This window comes from Artibeus jamaicensis, unplaced genomic scaffold (assembly GCF_021234435.1).
Source record: "Artibeus jamaicensis isolate MK-2021 breed Jamaican fruit bat unplaced genomic scaffold, CSHL_Jam_final contig_233, whole genome shotgun sequence".
Classification (NCBI taxonomy): domain Eukaryota; kingdom Metazoa; phylum Chordata; class Mammalia; order Chiroptera; family Phyllostomidae; genus Artibeus; species Artibeus jamaicensis.
The window spans coordinates 52,265,951-52,280,064 of record NW_026521486.1 but is presented as its reverse complement, the minus strand read 5'-3'; the positions used below and the strand labels follow the sequence as shown (position 1 = coordinate 52,280,064).

General features: G+C 55.7%; 2 protein-coding genes across 2 annotated transcripts; one reads left to right on the top strand and one right to left on the bottom strand.

The window, feature by feature from the left end:
• The first annotated feature begins 1,621 nt into the window (after positions 1–1,621).
• On the top strand, positions 1,622–3,753 carry LOC119043536 (basic proline-rich protein-like). Its single transcript, XM_053661949.1, has 3 exons — positions 1,622–1,734; positions 2,370–2,476; positions 2,569–3,753. Exons 2-3 carry the CDS (start codon positions 2,471–2,473, stop codon positions 3,433–3,435), a joined length of 873 nt encoding a protein of 290 aa, XP_053517924.1. The 5' UTR covers positions 1,622–1,734; positions 2,370–2,470; the 3' UTR covers positions 3,436–3,753.
• A 3,637-nt stretch (positions 3,754–7,390) lies between these two features.
• HOXC10 (homeobox C10) lies at positions 7,391–12,476 on the bottom strand. The gene is made up of 2 exons (XM_037137586.2): positions 11,573–12,476; positions 7,391–8,495 (listed from the first exon to the last, which is right to left on the bottom strand). The coding sequence occupies exons 1-2, from the start codon at positions 12,321–12,323 to the stop codon at positions 8,218–8,220; spliced, it is 1,029 nt and encodes a 342-aa protein (XP_036993481.1). The 5' UTR covers positions 12,324–12,476; the 3' UTR covers positions 7,391–8,217.
• Positions 12,477–14,114: the final 1,638 nt, after the last annotated feature.

The window sequence follows — 14,114 nt, the reverse complement described above, 5'->3', positions numbered from 1 at the left end:
AGAGAGCTGGCGGAGCAGCCGTGGCATTGTGCAGCCCGCTTGCTCGCCGGGCCTTTGCTGGGGACAGGCTCCAGGCGCAGCGGCCACTTCTGTCCAGACACAAAGGAGGAAGAGGCCTCCTCTCCTGCCCTTCCCAGCGACCTGTTCCTGTGGGTGCACTAGGCCCCTGGATACAGAACCCCATTTCAGCACAGGCAGCTGCCCGGGCAGCTGGGGCTGAGCCATGCTCTAGTCAAGGAGCACAGAAGACATGACGAAGGAGAAGAAGGTTTCACGCCCTGCCTCTCTTTGCGTCTTCACTAGGCAACAGGGCCCATCTGCCCCAACCTCAGGTTCCCTAGAAGAAAGACGCCCCTAAAGACCCTCTTCTATGAGCCTCTACTATTTGGGAGAGTTCCTCAGACAGAGTAGTTGCAAACAGATGCCCATTTCTCTCCTACTCTCTTTGGCCACTGCCTTCTTTTCAACTCTTGAGCAGCCTGCCCACCCTGCCTGCCCACCGGCAGAGGCAGCAGCAGCGGAACAGCCAGGATCACCGGCCCACACTCCCTGCTGCTGTCAAATTCCCTATGAAACCGAGGAGAGATTGTCACCTTCGTTTTAGAGCGTGAACCCATACCCTCCCCACTCAGGCATAGGCAGAGCTGTGGGTCAGGAAGCAGGCCTCGCCCACACACCCCTCCCCACCGATGCCCGATTTTGCCTAGGCCTTGCTGAGACAGGCATCGTCGGGGAGGGGGGCTGGAGAGGCTGGGAGCTCCTGAGTTCACCAGGCCCAGGTCCCTGTTGTTCCACAGCTGCATGTGGCTTATACCCCCCCATTCTCTGCATTTGGAGGTGGGATGGCAGGTCAGGGCTCTGAATCAGACCCTCAGGCTCCCCCCAGAGCCAAGCCTGTAGGTATAGGGACACAGGTTGTGGAGGCACCGAGAAGGAGGGGCTTGTCTTCCCAGGTTCGGTTACTCCTGCTGAATCACCTGCCAGATTCCAAGGCTCCCTTTCACCCCCACCACTCCCATTTTCCTCAGCGCAAATGGGGAAAACCCAAGAGATTGGAGGCTACTGGGAGTCTGTGTTGGGGAGGGGGTAACCCCAATTTCAGCTAGCTGCTCAGCATTTACCGCGGTTCTTAGAATTCCCCTCCAACCCCCAAGATTTCACTGGGTACAGGAGAGCCCCAAAAGGGGGAGGAGCAGCCTCGCTCCATTACTTCAAACCTGGGCAGCTGCGACCACAACCAAGCTAGCACTACAGTGGGAAGGACAGACAGAAAGGCAAGACAGGTTAGAGTCATCCCTCCCCTTGCCCTGCACCTCCTTTTTAGTGATTTAAATTCCCTCCGGTTCAATCCACACCGTCAAGTTCGGATTAAATTTAAAACAGGCTTTCCCCAGTGCCCCCAGTGGGCTACCCCAGCCGCCGCAGGCTGGGAGCCCGCTCCGGGTTCGTCAGCACCCGCCCGCCCGCGCGCGCGGAGGAGGCTGTGCTCCATTTGCTTTCATTTTCCTTCTCCACCCTGAAATGGGCTCATTTCACCTCTTCACTGCCCTCTCCCCCTCCCCGCCCCCTCCCCGGTTCCCCTCTACTTTCCCCCCTTCTCTCGCCTGATCCCTCTTTGTTGGGAAAAACACACCCACACACAACTCCTCCTTGCTAAGGCCTGCGCTGGAAGCAGAAACTGAATTCTCCTGGCCTGCCGCGCGCGCGGAGACCCGCGTCCTGCCCCCACCCCAGGTGGGTATCCGGGATCCCTACACGCCAGGAGTCAGGCCCTCGGCCCAACAGGAGTGAAATCCCTCGGGCCTGTGAACGTGGCCCTCTCAACGCCACGGCCTGCAATCCCGCCGACCCCCTGCCCGGCCGCCCCGCAGCAAACGGGGCTATTTCCGGCTCCCCCAACCGGTCTAGTTTCCAAGCTTGGGGAGTGGCTGCAGTGGGGGAGGGTCCCAGAGCCAGGGGTGCTTTTTGCCCGGAGCTCCCCGAGCCCTGGGAGCCCTGTTACCTGATCTGTATGTGATGTGTGTGTGTCGCAAGGAAATTTGCAGTGACTTTGGAGCCCAGACTGAGGAAGCGGAGGTGGCGAAAGGAGAGACAATACCGGTACAATTAAGGGGCCAGAGCGCTAGTCTCTCCCCCGCCCTCCCTGCGCGACTGGGAGCTGTCTGGCCTCCAACCTCTGGGCAACCCGCGAACCTGGAGCAGGATCTCAGCCCGTGGCGGAGGGAACCAGAGGATCTGGCTCCCAGGAGGCTGGAGTCAAGCTCCCTTCCAACTTGGGGGCGCAGCAGTCAGCCCCGCTGAGTTACAGAGAAGCCAATGAATGAAAGTGCACATTCCGACGAATTCCCCCCCCCCCCTTTTTTTTTCAGCCTTTGGAAGGAGACCCAAGGGTTTGGGACGTCTCAGACAGGGAGACAGACAGACAGACAGACAGGCAAACCGCATCTCCGGAGGCAGACTGACTCACAACATGAGTGTGAGCCTAAAATCAAATACAGGTTCAACGTTCCCCGAGGCCGCTCTGCCAGGCCGGCGGGCGCCGATCTCCCTACCTTCTCTCCCCTCCAGGGCGCTGGGCAGAAACCTAGAAGGCTCGGTCTCTCGGGCTTGGTCCAATCCCGCCTCGGGAAGCGCCTTCATTACCTGCTGCTCCGCTCCCCACGGCCACAGATGCAGGGCAGCCGCCTCCCGCCCGGGGAGGGAAGCCCCGGCCGCCGCCGCCGCTGCTGCCCGCCCTCCTTCCCTCCCTCCCTCCGTCTCGTCCTCCCTCCCTCTTTCCCTCCCTCGCGCGCTGCCGCTCACGGGGCCCTCCCGCGGGCAACCTGTTCTGGACCAGATCCAGGTATCTCCGAAAGAGTGAAAAAAGAAAAGGCCTCTTATGTGCAAAGGAAAGAAAGACCCTTAACTGCATTTATTTTTCATGCTCCGAGCCTGGGCCGGCCTCGGGTTCCCACGTCCCGGCCACGGCCCTGCCCCCGCAGAGGTGTGCGGGGCCTGCCGCCTCGCCCACTCGGACCGCCGCGCCCCACGCCCCGCGCGCTGCACACTCTCGGCCGCCGACCCGCGGCAGCCCAAACGCCACCCAGACCTCAGGGTCCTGCCCACATCCGGTTGTCCGCCTCGCGCGGGCCTCCGCCCAGGAGCCCGCTCCGCTCCGTCCGCGACCAAAGTCCACGCTCGATCCACCTTGTCTGTGCTTTCGCGCCGGGCCGGACAGCCCTGCCCGCCGAGGCGCCCACCGGGGCGCACTCGGGCTGCGGTCCTGCTCGAGACCCACACAAAGCCCCGTCCGCTGCCCCCAGTCCCAGCTGCCGCTGCCCTTCACCTGTTTCCGAAAAGGGCTGCATCCCCGCCTCGAGGCCAAGCCGTGGGCCTCAGCGGAGGGTGCTGAGGAGCCGAGGTCCCAGGGAAGTCACACAGCATCGGCTGGGCTGAGCCAGAGCCCCCGCAGCCGGCGAGATATCTCAGAGACCAGGGCTCTCCTTGGTGAGCTCTTGCCTTTTCCTCCTTCTCCCACAAGTCTGAAACACTTACATGCGGAGAGTTCAGCTCTATAAATCCTGCTCCTCTTTCTCATATCATAATTAAAAAAAACCAGTAGGGGAGGTTTTAACTTTTATTGCGATTTCTGGAGTTGGGCTGCAGAGCATATATTAAGTTTACGCTTATGCGCTCTCTGCGGGGAGGGTCCTTTAAGAAATAAAAATCCATCTTAATATCCGCAGACGAGAGAGATAATTTTTTCCCTCCTCTTCACGCTGTTTCTTCTGAAGACTCCCTTCCAGCGAAGCGAATAAATAATCACCATCGCCTTAGCCATGATCCATGGCCCCAGGGCCCCAGGGCCCCAGGGCTGACGCTGGCCACCAGACTGGCCCTCACCTTGGCCCTATGAGAACTCACTCAATTCACCGGGATTCTTTTTGAGGGGGGGGGAACACCCGGACCCGTGTCTCTATGACCAACCCCCCATGAGCTCTCCGGCTCTGAAACAGGAATGGAGGCAGAGAGACCCAAAGCCCAGAAGTCCTTCATTGGTGAATTTCGGCCCATCAGGGACCCCGTCTCCAAGACAGGCGCTCCTGAGCACCCCGCCCCTACTTGGGGCTCCCTCCATTCCCACTGGCCTTGTGCTTTTGACAGCCTGAAAATTCAGAGACTGCTTGGGGCTCCCAAACCAGGGGTGCCCCCTGCCTGCCTTGCACCAGCTGGCTTCCCTTTCTGAAACCTCCTTATTTCCTGAAGAGCCATAGAGAGATTTGAGCGCTTCTGTCCAAGGGAAGAGACCGCCCCCTCCCCCAAATGGCTAAGGGACAGACAGAAAGACAAACTGACAAATTCGGTTGGGAGAAGAGAAGTTCCATTCTCATTTTCTCCTCTAGCCTCCTCTGGGCAAAAAAGAAATCTCTTTGTGCAAGAGAGAGAAAAAAATAAATGAGCAAGCACATAAGAAATCTCTTTGTAAGGAGAGAGAAAAAAGTAAATGAGCATGCAAGTAAATATATACGGAGGATCTGAGAGAGCCTGGAGGAGACAGAGATGTGGAAACAGAGACTCACACTAATACAAGGTTACGGTATCCCCCAGCAGATAACTGCAAGAATATGGGACTCCACGTATATATTTTGTTACAGGGACATGGCTTTATTTCCCTGTCTGAAAGTTTAGAATGTTTTATTAATAATCATATTGATTCTAGAATAAGAGCACAGAGAACCTGTCCTCTTTTTGGCTTTCTGCTTCCAGTCTCTCTGAGAACAGGGATGTATCTCCCCACCTTCCTGATGCTTCCTGCCGCCACGTTCTCTGCAGGCAGAGGAAACCTCTTTTGAGAGCTTCTTTCTAGCAACAAGGTCCAGAATGGAGGAACCAAGGGCAGGGAGTGGGGGTGGGGGAAAGGAGGGGAAGAATCTTTGCAAAGTTTTGCATTGATCAGATTCCCTCTCACTCCCTTACCCTCCCCCTCCCCCTGGTATCAGCCAACAACCTTCCCAACAATATGGTAATGGTGGGCGCTGGCAGCCTGCGTACACTCAGACATTTCCACATAATGCGAAGACAAGCAGCTGCCAGGCAGCCACAGACACAGCAGACCAAGGCCTATGGGCCACAGACAGCCAAACAGAGACCAGAGCTAGGTTCTTGCCCTGATGTTTCCCATTTGAGTGTGTGTGTGTGTGTGTGTGTTTCTACTTGGACTTGATGCTTTCCTCTAACCTGCTAACACCCTAAATATGTCCTTCTCCTGGGGATGGAGCTATAGAGGGAGAGGGAAGGTGGCTGAGCTAGCGCTTAGAGGTCCCCAACTCTTGGGACCCTCAAGCACCCCACTTTTCCAAGGGGAAGCTTCAGCTCCAGCTGTCTGGAGGCATGTTTATTCCTGGGAGGTTGCAGGTAAGAGAAATAACCCTTCCAGAGACTCCCCTCTCTTTCTGTGCTCTTCTCTTTCCTAATGACCCTGCCCTACTCTGGCTGGCCCGCCAGGCCCCCTCTTACTCAAATTCCTTAATTTCCTTGGAATTGGCTAGACCTTCTTTGTCTGTCTCCATCAGCTGAGTCCAGGAAACAATAGCTGCAGGAGAAACTCCTCTCTCTGAGCCACAGAGACTGGGACAGGCTGAGGAGTGGACAGTAGAAAGTGAGGTTTTCAGGCTTGTCTTGCCCCACTCACAGCCATCCCTACTCAGTCTGAATCCAGTGTGTCCTACCTGGAAGGGGCCCTGGGGCAGTCCCGCTAGGGAGGGATGGAGCGGGATAGGTGGGTTGGGGCCCTCGACGAAAACCGACTGATGTAACTCAGGCAGTTTCTTGTTGCCGAGTTCAAAACTCAATCCCAACAACATGAAACTACCTAAGCCACAGATCAGCTGAACAAGCAGGGCGGGAGATTCAGCTTTTCATCTATGGAGAGGAGAAGGGAAGGGGGTTGGGGAAGGAAGAAATTCAGCCCCGTCCCCCTTTCCGCCCCTATAAGCTCCCTGAGGACTAGAGAGTAGACTTTGGGTGGCTGGATGGCCAGGGGATCTGACTGCCTCATGAGCTTCTGGTAGAAGCAGATTGTCCAGGGAAACTCTGGTGAGATGGGACCTCCGGCCGCCAAACCCCGGCCCCACCCCCGCCCCACCCCCAGCACCGCAGTGGACCTGTTTCCCTGCCTCCGGCCCTGGCCCCGGGGGAAGCCGGGGCGTCCTTCCACGCGAGCTGTGTCCCCTGTGCGATCCATCTGGCTCTTCTGCACTCTCCTCCTAGGTTCCCTCTGATCCTCTCCCTCTGAGCTCAACTCTGGCTTCCTTGCATTTATGTGCAGCCAAACCACAGAGCCTATGCTCCAGAGCCTCTTCCAATCAGGCCACTTGCTTGGCAAAGCCCCACAGTTACGGAGAATGAGACTGAGAGCCTGGATAAGGCTCACATCCAAACCAGCAGAAAGCAGAAAAACCTAAGCTTCAAGCCCCAACCCTTTCTAACCTACCTTCCCTATGCTCCCCCAACAGACAACCAGACTGAGCGACACCTAAACCCATGTGTCAACCTCGAAGCGACCCTCAGTGCCGGTGTAAAGAAAGAAGCCAAAACCTGCCAATTTACCCATTTAACCACCGAACCCCACAGCGACGGGCAGGGAAGGGGAGGAGAGGGAGCTCACGGCCACTGCCCTCCGCTGCCAGCGTCCACAAGCAAGCCCGAGCCCTCAGAGAGCTCGGGTGCCCACAACGCCCTCACCCCTGCTCTGCCCGCTGTGCACTGGGCACCTGGGGACGCCGCGAGTCCCCCTCTGCCGCCGAGAGAAGAACAAGAAACCGCTTCTCTTACCTTGTCGCTGCCTCCTCCTCCTCCTGCCGCTGCCTGGGCTTCAGCTGCTGCTGTCGAGGGGGGGGCGGTGTCTGAGCTTCTCGTGTCCCCCTCGGGCGGTTAAGTTTATTCCTCGCTTTGGATAGGTGGGGAGCTCTTGGGGTTCCCCCCAGCAGTGGCGGGGTGCGCCTGGCCCAGCACCCCAGGCAATCAGATCCGTCTGCTCCTCAAGATTGCAGTTTGCTCTCTGCCTCTTTCCCTCCTCCAGTCACCTTTAAATGCATCTTTTACTGCGGCACCACATTATATTTGCAGATCATAAAATCCACCTCTCGCGCGCACCCAGACCGTCCTGACATTACTGTTTTATGACCTTGACTTATTGTGGTCACCTGGATAATATTTAAATCAACGTTATGGTCTCTCACTTACATTAAACCCGCCAAGAGACATTCTAGAAAGACTCCAGGAGATGAGTCAAACACGAAACACACACACACACACACACATCCACACACTCAGTCTCTTCAGGGAGGGGGGTGTTGCTTAAAAAACGCTAAAAACAAAAACCACCCATTTGAAGATTATGATTCTGGAAATTTATTAGGATTTTTTTTTCTTCATCAAGGAAGCTACATGCAAAAGATACAACATACAGAATATCTTTAAATAACACAACTGCCAGACAGGGACAGGGTGAGACTGGGAGGGGCATTCTGTCTTTACTTCACTATGATCTATTTTTAATTTTTAATTTTTCTGTTCCTCTGGATGGAATTTTTCAGATATCAGTGAATGGGGGGTGCAGGGGTGCAAGGAGGATGGGGGAAATGCAGAAAGCAGTACAAATACGAGACTTCAAGCAGATTCTCAGAGCGACTGGGAGGTAAAGACACAGAGAAGGTTTGGTGGAGGCGCTGGGCGCTACAACAAACACACAAACACTAGCCGAACTTTCCAAAACGTCTATTATGCTAGGGAGGAAATGCAGAAAGGAAGGAGTGATTCTGACTGTGCTCTCTGCCAGATTACAGACCTACTCTGGTTGATTTTGTCCTTTTTTTCCCCCCTTCTAATCGGGTGGGTTAGACCTTAGCTTCGAACAGAGAACAGGATGCTGTGCTGAGTGCATGGGTGAGTGAGGAGCTGCCACACACACCAGCCACACTCCCGCCCTTGTCTATGCGGGCACACCACAGCCCGAGCCTCGGCACCCCATTTCTCATGCTTTGGTGGGCACATCTTCACAGCACGAACCATTGGTCCCTTGGAAGGAGAGTCTGAGGTCTTTGCCTTTTCTGAAGGCTCGTTGCATTTATACTCTGGGAGGAAAAAAAATATATACCACCAGGCACAAAGGGAGGAGGGGCGGGGGAAAAGAAGGAGTGGGGGAGAAGGGCGGAGGAGGGGAGGCCAGCCAAGCGCTCAGGTGAAATTAAAATTGGAGGTCAGTTCCCGGATCCGATTCTCTCGGTTCATTTTCTTGAGTTTCATTCTGCGATTTTGAAACCAGATTTTGACTTGTCTGTCTGTAAGGTTAATGGTCTTGCTAATCTCCAGGCGGCGCTCTCGCGTCAAATACATATTGAACAGAAATTCTTTCTCCAATTCCAGCGTCTGGTGTTTAGTATAGGGACACCTCTTCTTCCTTCCACTCTTTGCTGTCAGCCAATTTCCTGTGGTGTTTTCTGCCTTTATCTCCTCTGTTAAAAATAACATTATTTACATAAGTATCCCTGAAGAGGCAAACCCTCCAGAACGCTGCAGCCTCTGCCAGCCTGCTGCAGGGCAGCTGGGGGAGCACAGGGGAGCTGTTCTCACCCCCTGGGCCCAACTGGCAGGGTCCTCTTGGGCTCAGGGCTCTTAGAATAGCTTTGGGACCTAGATTTACCGGGGAGAGAGACAGAAGATTCTTGCCTCCAATGCATTTATTAAATTTAAATTACTCCAATCCACCTTGACCTAGCGGATTCTAAGTGCTCCCATTCCACCTCCCTCGGCTTGCTGACCCTGGTGGGCGCGTGAAACCTCACCAGGCCTTCCCTCCTCTCTGTTTATTTCCAGCTCTGGAAAAATCCAACCAGAAGGTAAAGCATGTGCCAGGCCCCAGACCAGGTGGCAGAGTCCACCCTGCTGGCTAGAGCAATTCCCAAAGAGCTTTGACCCCTTTCGACTCAGTGGAGGATGCTGCCCCATTCTCTGCAGCCAGAGGCCATTGCAGCTGTCCCTTCACCAGACCTCCAGTCCTTGCTTCCACCTGATGTGCCACAGAGTGACTCTGCCCTTCGATCTCCAATTGCCAGCTCTTCCTCTCCTGGCCATTTCCCCCAGGTGTGAATAGCTGAGGCAGGGGAACTTGTGCAGGCGGCAGAGGTCAGGGGCAACAGCTCTGAGGTATGCTGAGTGGTCCTCAGACAACTGCCCTGGCCATAGGATCTAAGGTCAAGGGAGAGAGATACACTGAGGAAATGCAGCCTCTTGGAAATCTTCTGTGTGATCTACGTAGATATGTATACCTGCATGCATGTATGTATGTATTCCTGCAAAGACGCACAGTCCTATAGATATGCACGCACGTATCTATTTATATAAGGAGATTCTATAAGTATAGCGTGTATTTTCCATTATCTTATTGATAGCTTCTCTCCCTGGACCGCATTCTTGCTGCAATGGACTGGCCTTGTTCTTCAAGCAGCGGGAAAGACCTAACCCACCTTTTCGGGGTGGGGGGATACAGCGTCCAGAGACCAGACAGGGACAGCCAGTAAAGAATTGGCTGATGGTTCTGCACTCTATCTCTCCCCATGCAAAGTGAAACTGCCAGGTTCCTGGATCTTATCTTGATGAGGCGTGGGGTGGGGGCCCCAGGGGAACCAGGAAGCACCAGAAAAATGCAAGCTGGAGGCTGTGGTTTAAAATATCCCCATGTCCTTGATTCTGCTCCCACCTCTGCACCTGCAGCCCCTGCCAAACTGTGTAAAGGCTCGCCACGTCTAATTCTGTCCTGTTTATTTTCTTATTGGGGTTGTTGGGTTTGGGAGGAGAGGAGAAATTACAAATGGGGAAGTGTGGCCTGGTGGAGACACCAAAGTGAGAGAGGGGCACAGCATACTGAGAGGGGTTAGTTGGGGTGGGACAGCTTACGTTTGGGGGAGAGGGTAGGAAAGGGGGGTCTACTGGAATGGAGTCACTCTGAGTTTAAAGGTAGACTTGTTAACCTTGACTTTGCTAGAACGCAATCTACACCCCAATCAAGCTCAGGGTCTCGAGAAAAGATGTAAAATTAAACTTTCATGTTGCACACGTGTCACCGTGAAGGGTTCGTGGATGTGTGTGCCTCACTCTCTTCCTCACGCTCATAAACACATCTCATCTTCTGTCCAGGGTATCCATGAGCTAATCTGCCAAGGCCACATTTGCAGAGGAGAACCAAGAGGGTGAGACTCTGCCCTTGCCCGCCAAAACAGTGCATATGCATGTATGAGCAAGCATGCATGAATGTGTGAGGAGCATGTAAGAGGGGTGTGTGTGTGTGTGTGTGACACAGGTCGCTGCCAGGCATGCGTGTGCGCCGCATCCATATACAAAGCACCACAAGGTCCAGGCCGCCCAAGTCTGCTCAGCTCTCACTAGTCCCTCTGCCCGTGCACCCACTGAGCCCCTCTTTTATGCAGCCTCCAACAGCCAGTGCCATGGGGAGTAGTAGCTTTATTACTCCCCTCCCAGTTAGGCCTTTTTGTGATGCTTTCGACTCCAACTTTTCAGGGCAAGTTGGTCCCCTTGCCCTCACCCTACCGCTCCCTTTTCCTCCACATTCTTTCTCCAGGAGTCAGAGAAAGGTCTTGAAGTCCTCCAGTTCCTGCAGCAGAAATGAATCCTGAACCCTGAGCTTGAACTCTGGCGAGGCTTTCTCTCTTAAACCAAAATCACAATAAAACATCTAAAGCCACACTTCCTTGCCATTCACACAGAAATTTCCCCACCTCTCATTTGTAAGCTGTTACTGGAAACCAACGAAAAAAATTTTATTTAACTAGGAAAAAAGGAAAAGAAAAATTTCAAAGAGAGACAAAAAACTTACAACAGTCCAAATGCCCCTTTCCAACGCCATACCCAAGCTAGGCTCTTCGGGGAGGGAGGGACATGGCGGTAGCCCTTCACCTCCACCTCTTCCGGCCCCAGTCCCTCTGCGCAAGGCCCCCAGCCGGGCCCAGAACCGCAGGATCCCAAACCACAGGCAAAAATGAGACCCACAAACAACAAATCGTGCTCTGCGGGAAACAGTTTTCAACTGGGAAAACGCAATAAAGCGAAATCTTCTTTCTCCCCAGCCTTCCCTAGTCCCTGACCCAAGATCGCCATTTTAAGATTTTTAGCCAAGCTTTTGACCTGAGCGTGGGACAGCAGTCCCCCGGCACCACCACGGCCACCGCGCCGGACAGCAGCGAAGAGCAAGCAAACCAAAGCCAACACAAGCCTGGGAGTGGTCACCCGACCCGGGCAGCTGACGGCGCCCACAGGCTGCCCGCGGTGCGCACCACCCTCGGGGTCTGGGCGCCCACGGCGGCTGCCTGCCCAGCACCTCCACTTCGCCGCTTACCTTCCCTAGCCAAGTGACGCGCCGCCAGCCTGGCGCTCAGCAGACAGGAGTCACAAGCTGGGGTCGCATTCCCAGGACTGTCCAGGGCCTCCTTGGCCAAAACCTCTCCCTTCCTCCGCCCCGGCCAGGGAGACCAAGTAACCGAGCGTCCCAGCCGGGCCACGGCCCAGGCAGCCTTACCTTTCGCTTCGTTATCTGAGGTGTCTGGGCTGGAGTCGGCGGTTTTGGCCCGCTCCTTTTCGCTCTCCAGGGGGCTGCCTTTTGGGCCCGCCAGGCTCTGCTCCGTCTTGATCTCACTGGGGCTGGGGGTATGGCTGTCGGACTTGGGGGTCTCAGGGAAACTCACTTTGCCCCCGAGCTGGGACGACTCCAGATGTTCGGCGCGCGGGTTGAGACTGGCCCGCTGCTCAAAGGGGGTTTGGAAGTCGTTGGCCCCGGCACAGTGGGGCGGCTTGTCCAGCGCGGAGTAACTCGGGCTGGCGCGGTAATAGCTGGGCACCGGCACGTCGTGCTCCCCGAGGCAGGACTCTTGCAGGGTGTGGGAGTAAAGGGCTGCCTCGGGGCCACTTTTCGCCCGCTTCTCTGCGCTGTACATGCAGCAGACATTCTCCTCCTTGACACTAGGTGGGTAGGAGCAGGAGGACAGCGGCCTGCCAACAGGTTGTTCCAGGCGGTACGCGGCTTTGGGGTCGCCCCAGGAGTCCAGCTGCGAGAGGTAGGACGGATAGGTGTTGAGGGCGAGGTTGGGAGTGCTGCCCTCGTCCCTCTTGGAGAGAGAGGGCGCGAGCCCGCAGCCCCTCATCACCCCGCAGTTGAAGTCACTCCCAGATTGCATATACATGCCTGGGCTCCGGCTATAGCGCTCTCCTCCGCCCGGCGCAGCCAAGGGCTCAGCGTACGAGTTCGGAGTTACATTGCGAGGGCATGTCATTTTCAGAGAGAGGGGTTTTTAAGGAGCAATACTACAGCGGAGGAGCTGACATCTTTTTTTTTCCCCCATCCGGGAGGGGGGGCGGTTGGAGGGGCGGGAGGGAAAAGAAGGGGAGGGGGGAAATATCAGCTCCATAATTATCCGCGCATTCAGTCCTCACCATGTGATGGCTAGACCAATGGGATTTGAAAATGGCCTTGATGATTCAGACGGCCGTGACGTCAGCGGGGTCAAGTTGTCGGCAGGGGGAGCGCGCAGCGTGGAGTAACAGCGCCACCTAGCAGCCACCTCGGGGTAGGGGCGCTGGAGCCCTTCCCCGCGAACAAAGGAAGCACCCCCGGGGCTGCTGGGGCAGGAGGGAGGTGGAGGGAGATTGTGTGGGGGTGGAGGGTTCTTGGGAGAATGGGGTTTGTTTACTCTGGAACCAGCCTGTAATTCCTGGGAAGGGGGTGCCCAAAAGGGGGGGGGGATGCCAGAAAGAGGGAGAGAGGGAAGCAACTAGGGGCTCAAAACAAATTCAAATTAAAAGGTCAAGACACCGTTCAGGTACTTCTTCCCCTCTCCTCACCTCCTCTTTCTTCTTCTTGGATCTCCGTCCTGCTTCTTCCCTTGGGGTGGGACTGGGGTGAACTTTGGCGGAGGAGGACTCCAGTGGGCAGACAAATGGAGAAAAAGTTAAGGAATCCCAAACAGAACTAAAGTTTCTTCTCTCCCGTGTGTCCTCGTCCGTCAGGATTGGTCTTTGGGGCTGAGAACTCGGGGAACGCCCGTCATGGAAACTGGTTGAGTTGCGAGTTCTCTGTGGGAGTTGACTGGGGATCTCCAGTGTACGGGGTGGGCCAGGGAGGGGCGGGCACACCACTCCAGGGCTGCTTGGGGAAAGGAGGTTTCGAGGGGATCCGTGAGTCTCAGGAAGAGGAAGCGACCCGAGGCACGGTCCCGGACCCGGGAGTGCGGCCTGGGCCTGGCTTCGTGGGCGGCTCCTGAGTTACCTTCTCAGAGGAAGGCTTTGGCCTTGGGGTGGGTTTGGCGGCTTTGCTCCAGGCCCCGGCGCCCCGCATTTGCCAATTGACCTTGCTCCCACTGACACAGGGAATATTACCGGAGAGAAAGAGGGAACCCACGGGCCTCAGCAGGTTTGGGGGAGTCACGTATCGCCCGGAAAACCAGGACACCAGATTGGACAAAACCCTATCCAAAGAACAGCCCTTTACAGAGTGGATGAGCTGGGGGCATTTTTGAAAGAAGACAAGGTATGAGTCTGTTATTGTGGTTGTTTTTCAATAAAGGGAAGCGAAAAATAAGGGGCAAGGTATGTCTCCAGCAGTTCTTTCCGTTTTTCCATAGCCTTTCTCCCAAAGCGAACTAAACTCTCCATGCCTGGCTTAGGAGACGGAATCTGGAGAATAACTTGTTTTTCCGGTCGCCCCACATTTTCCCGTGGACAAGCCTCGGTTTCGACTTTCTGAAGGGCTGGAGCCTGGCGCGGAAAGGACCGGAGCTCTGAGCGTCCTGGCTTGGAGGAGAGAGAAGCCTCGTTCGCTCTAGGGAGGCCCAAACCCCCGGCACCAAGGAGACTTCGGAAAGAAATCCACCGGATTCTATCCATACAGTGGGCACAGGAGTCCCTGAACCTTGGAAAAACTGGAAGAACATCCGTAATGTGTGACTTGCTTGCAGGGCTAGCCAGCGGAGCTTTGAAATGGTTTTGTTTTCATTTGCAGGGGTCGCCGTGGGCTCAGCACAAGGGTTGGCCCCGGCAAGGTTAGGCTGTTTAGGCCCCGAAGGAGG

Excerpts from the sequence above, each read along its gene's own strand:
- HOXC10 (XM_037137586.2), bottom strand. The coding sequence starts at position 12,323 with ATGACATGCCCTCGCAATGTAACTCCGAACTCGTACGCTGAGCCCTTG. Across the intron at positions 8,496-11,572 it reads CTCAGATAACGAAGCGAAAG|AGGAGATAAAGGCAGAAAAC; the intron begins GTAAGGCTGCCT and ends TATTTTTAACAG.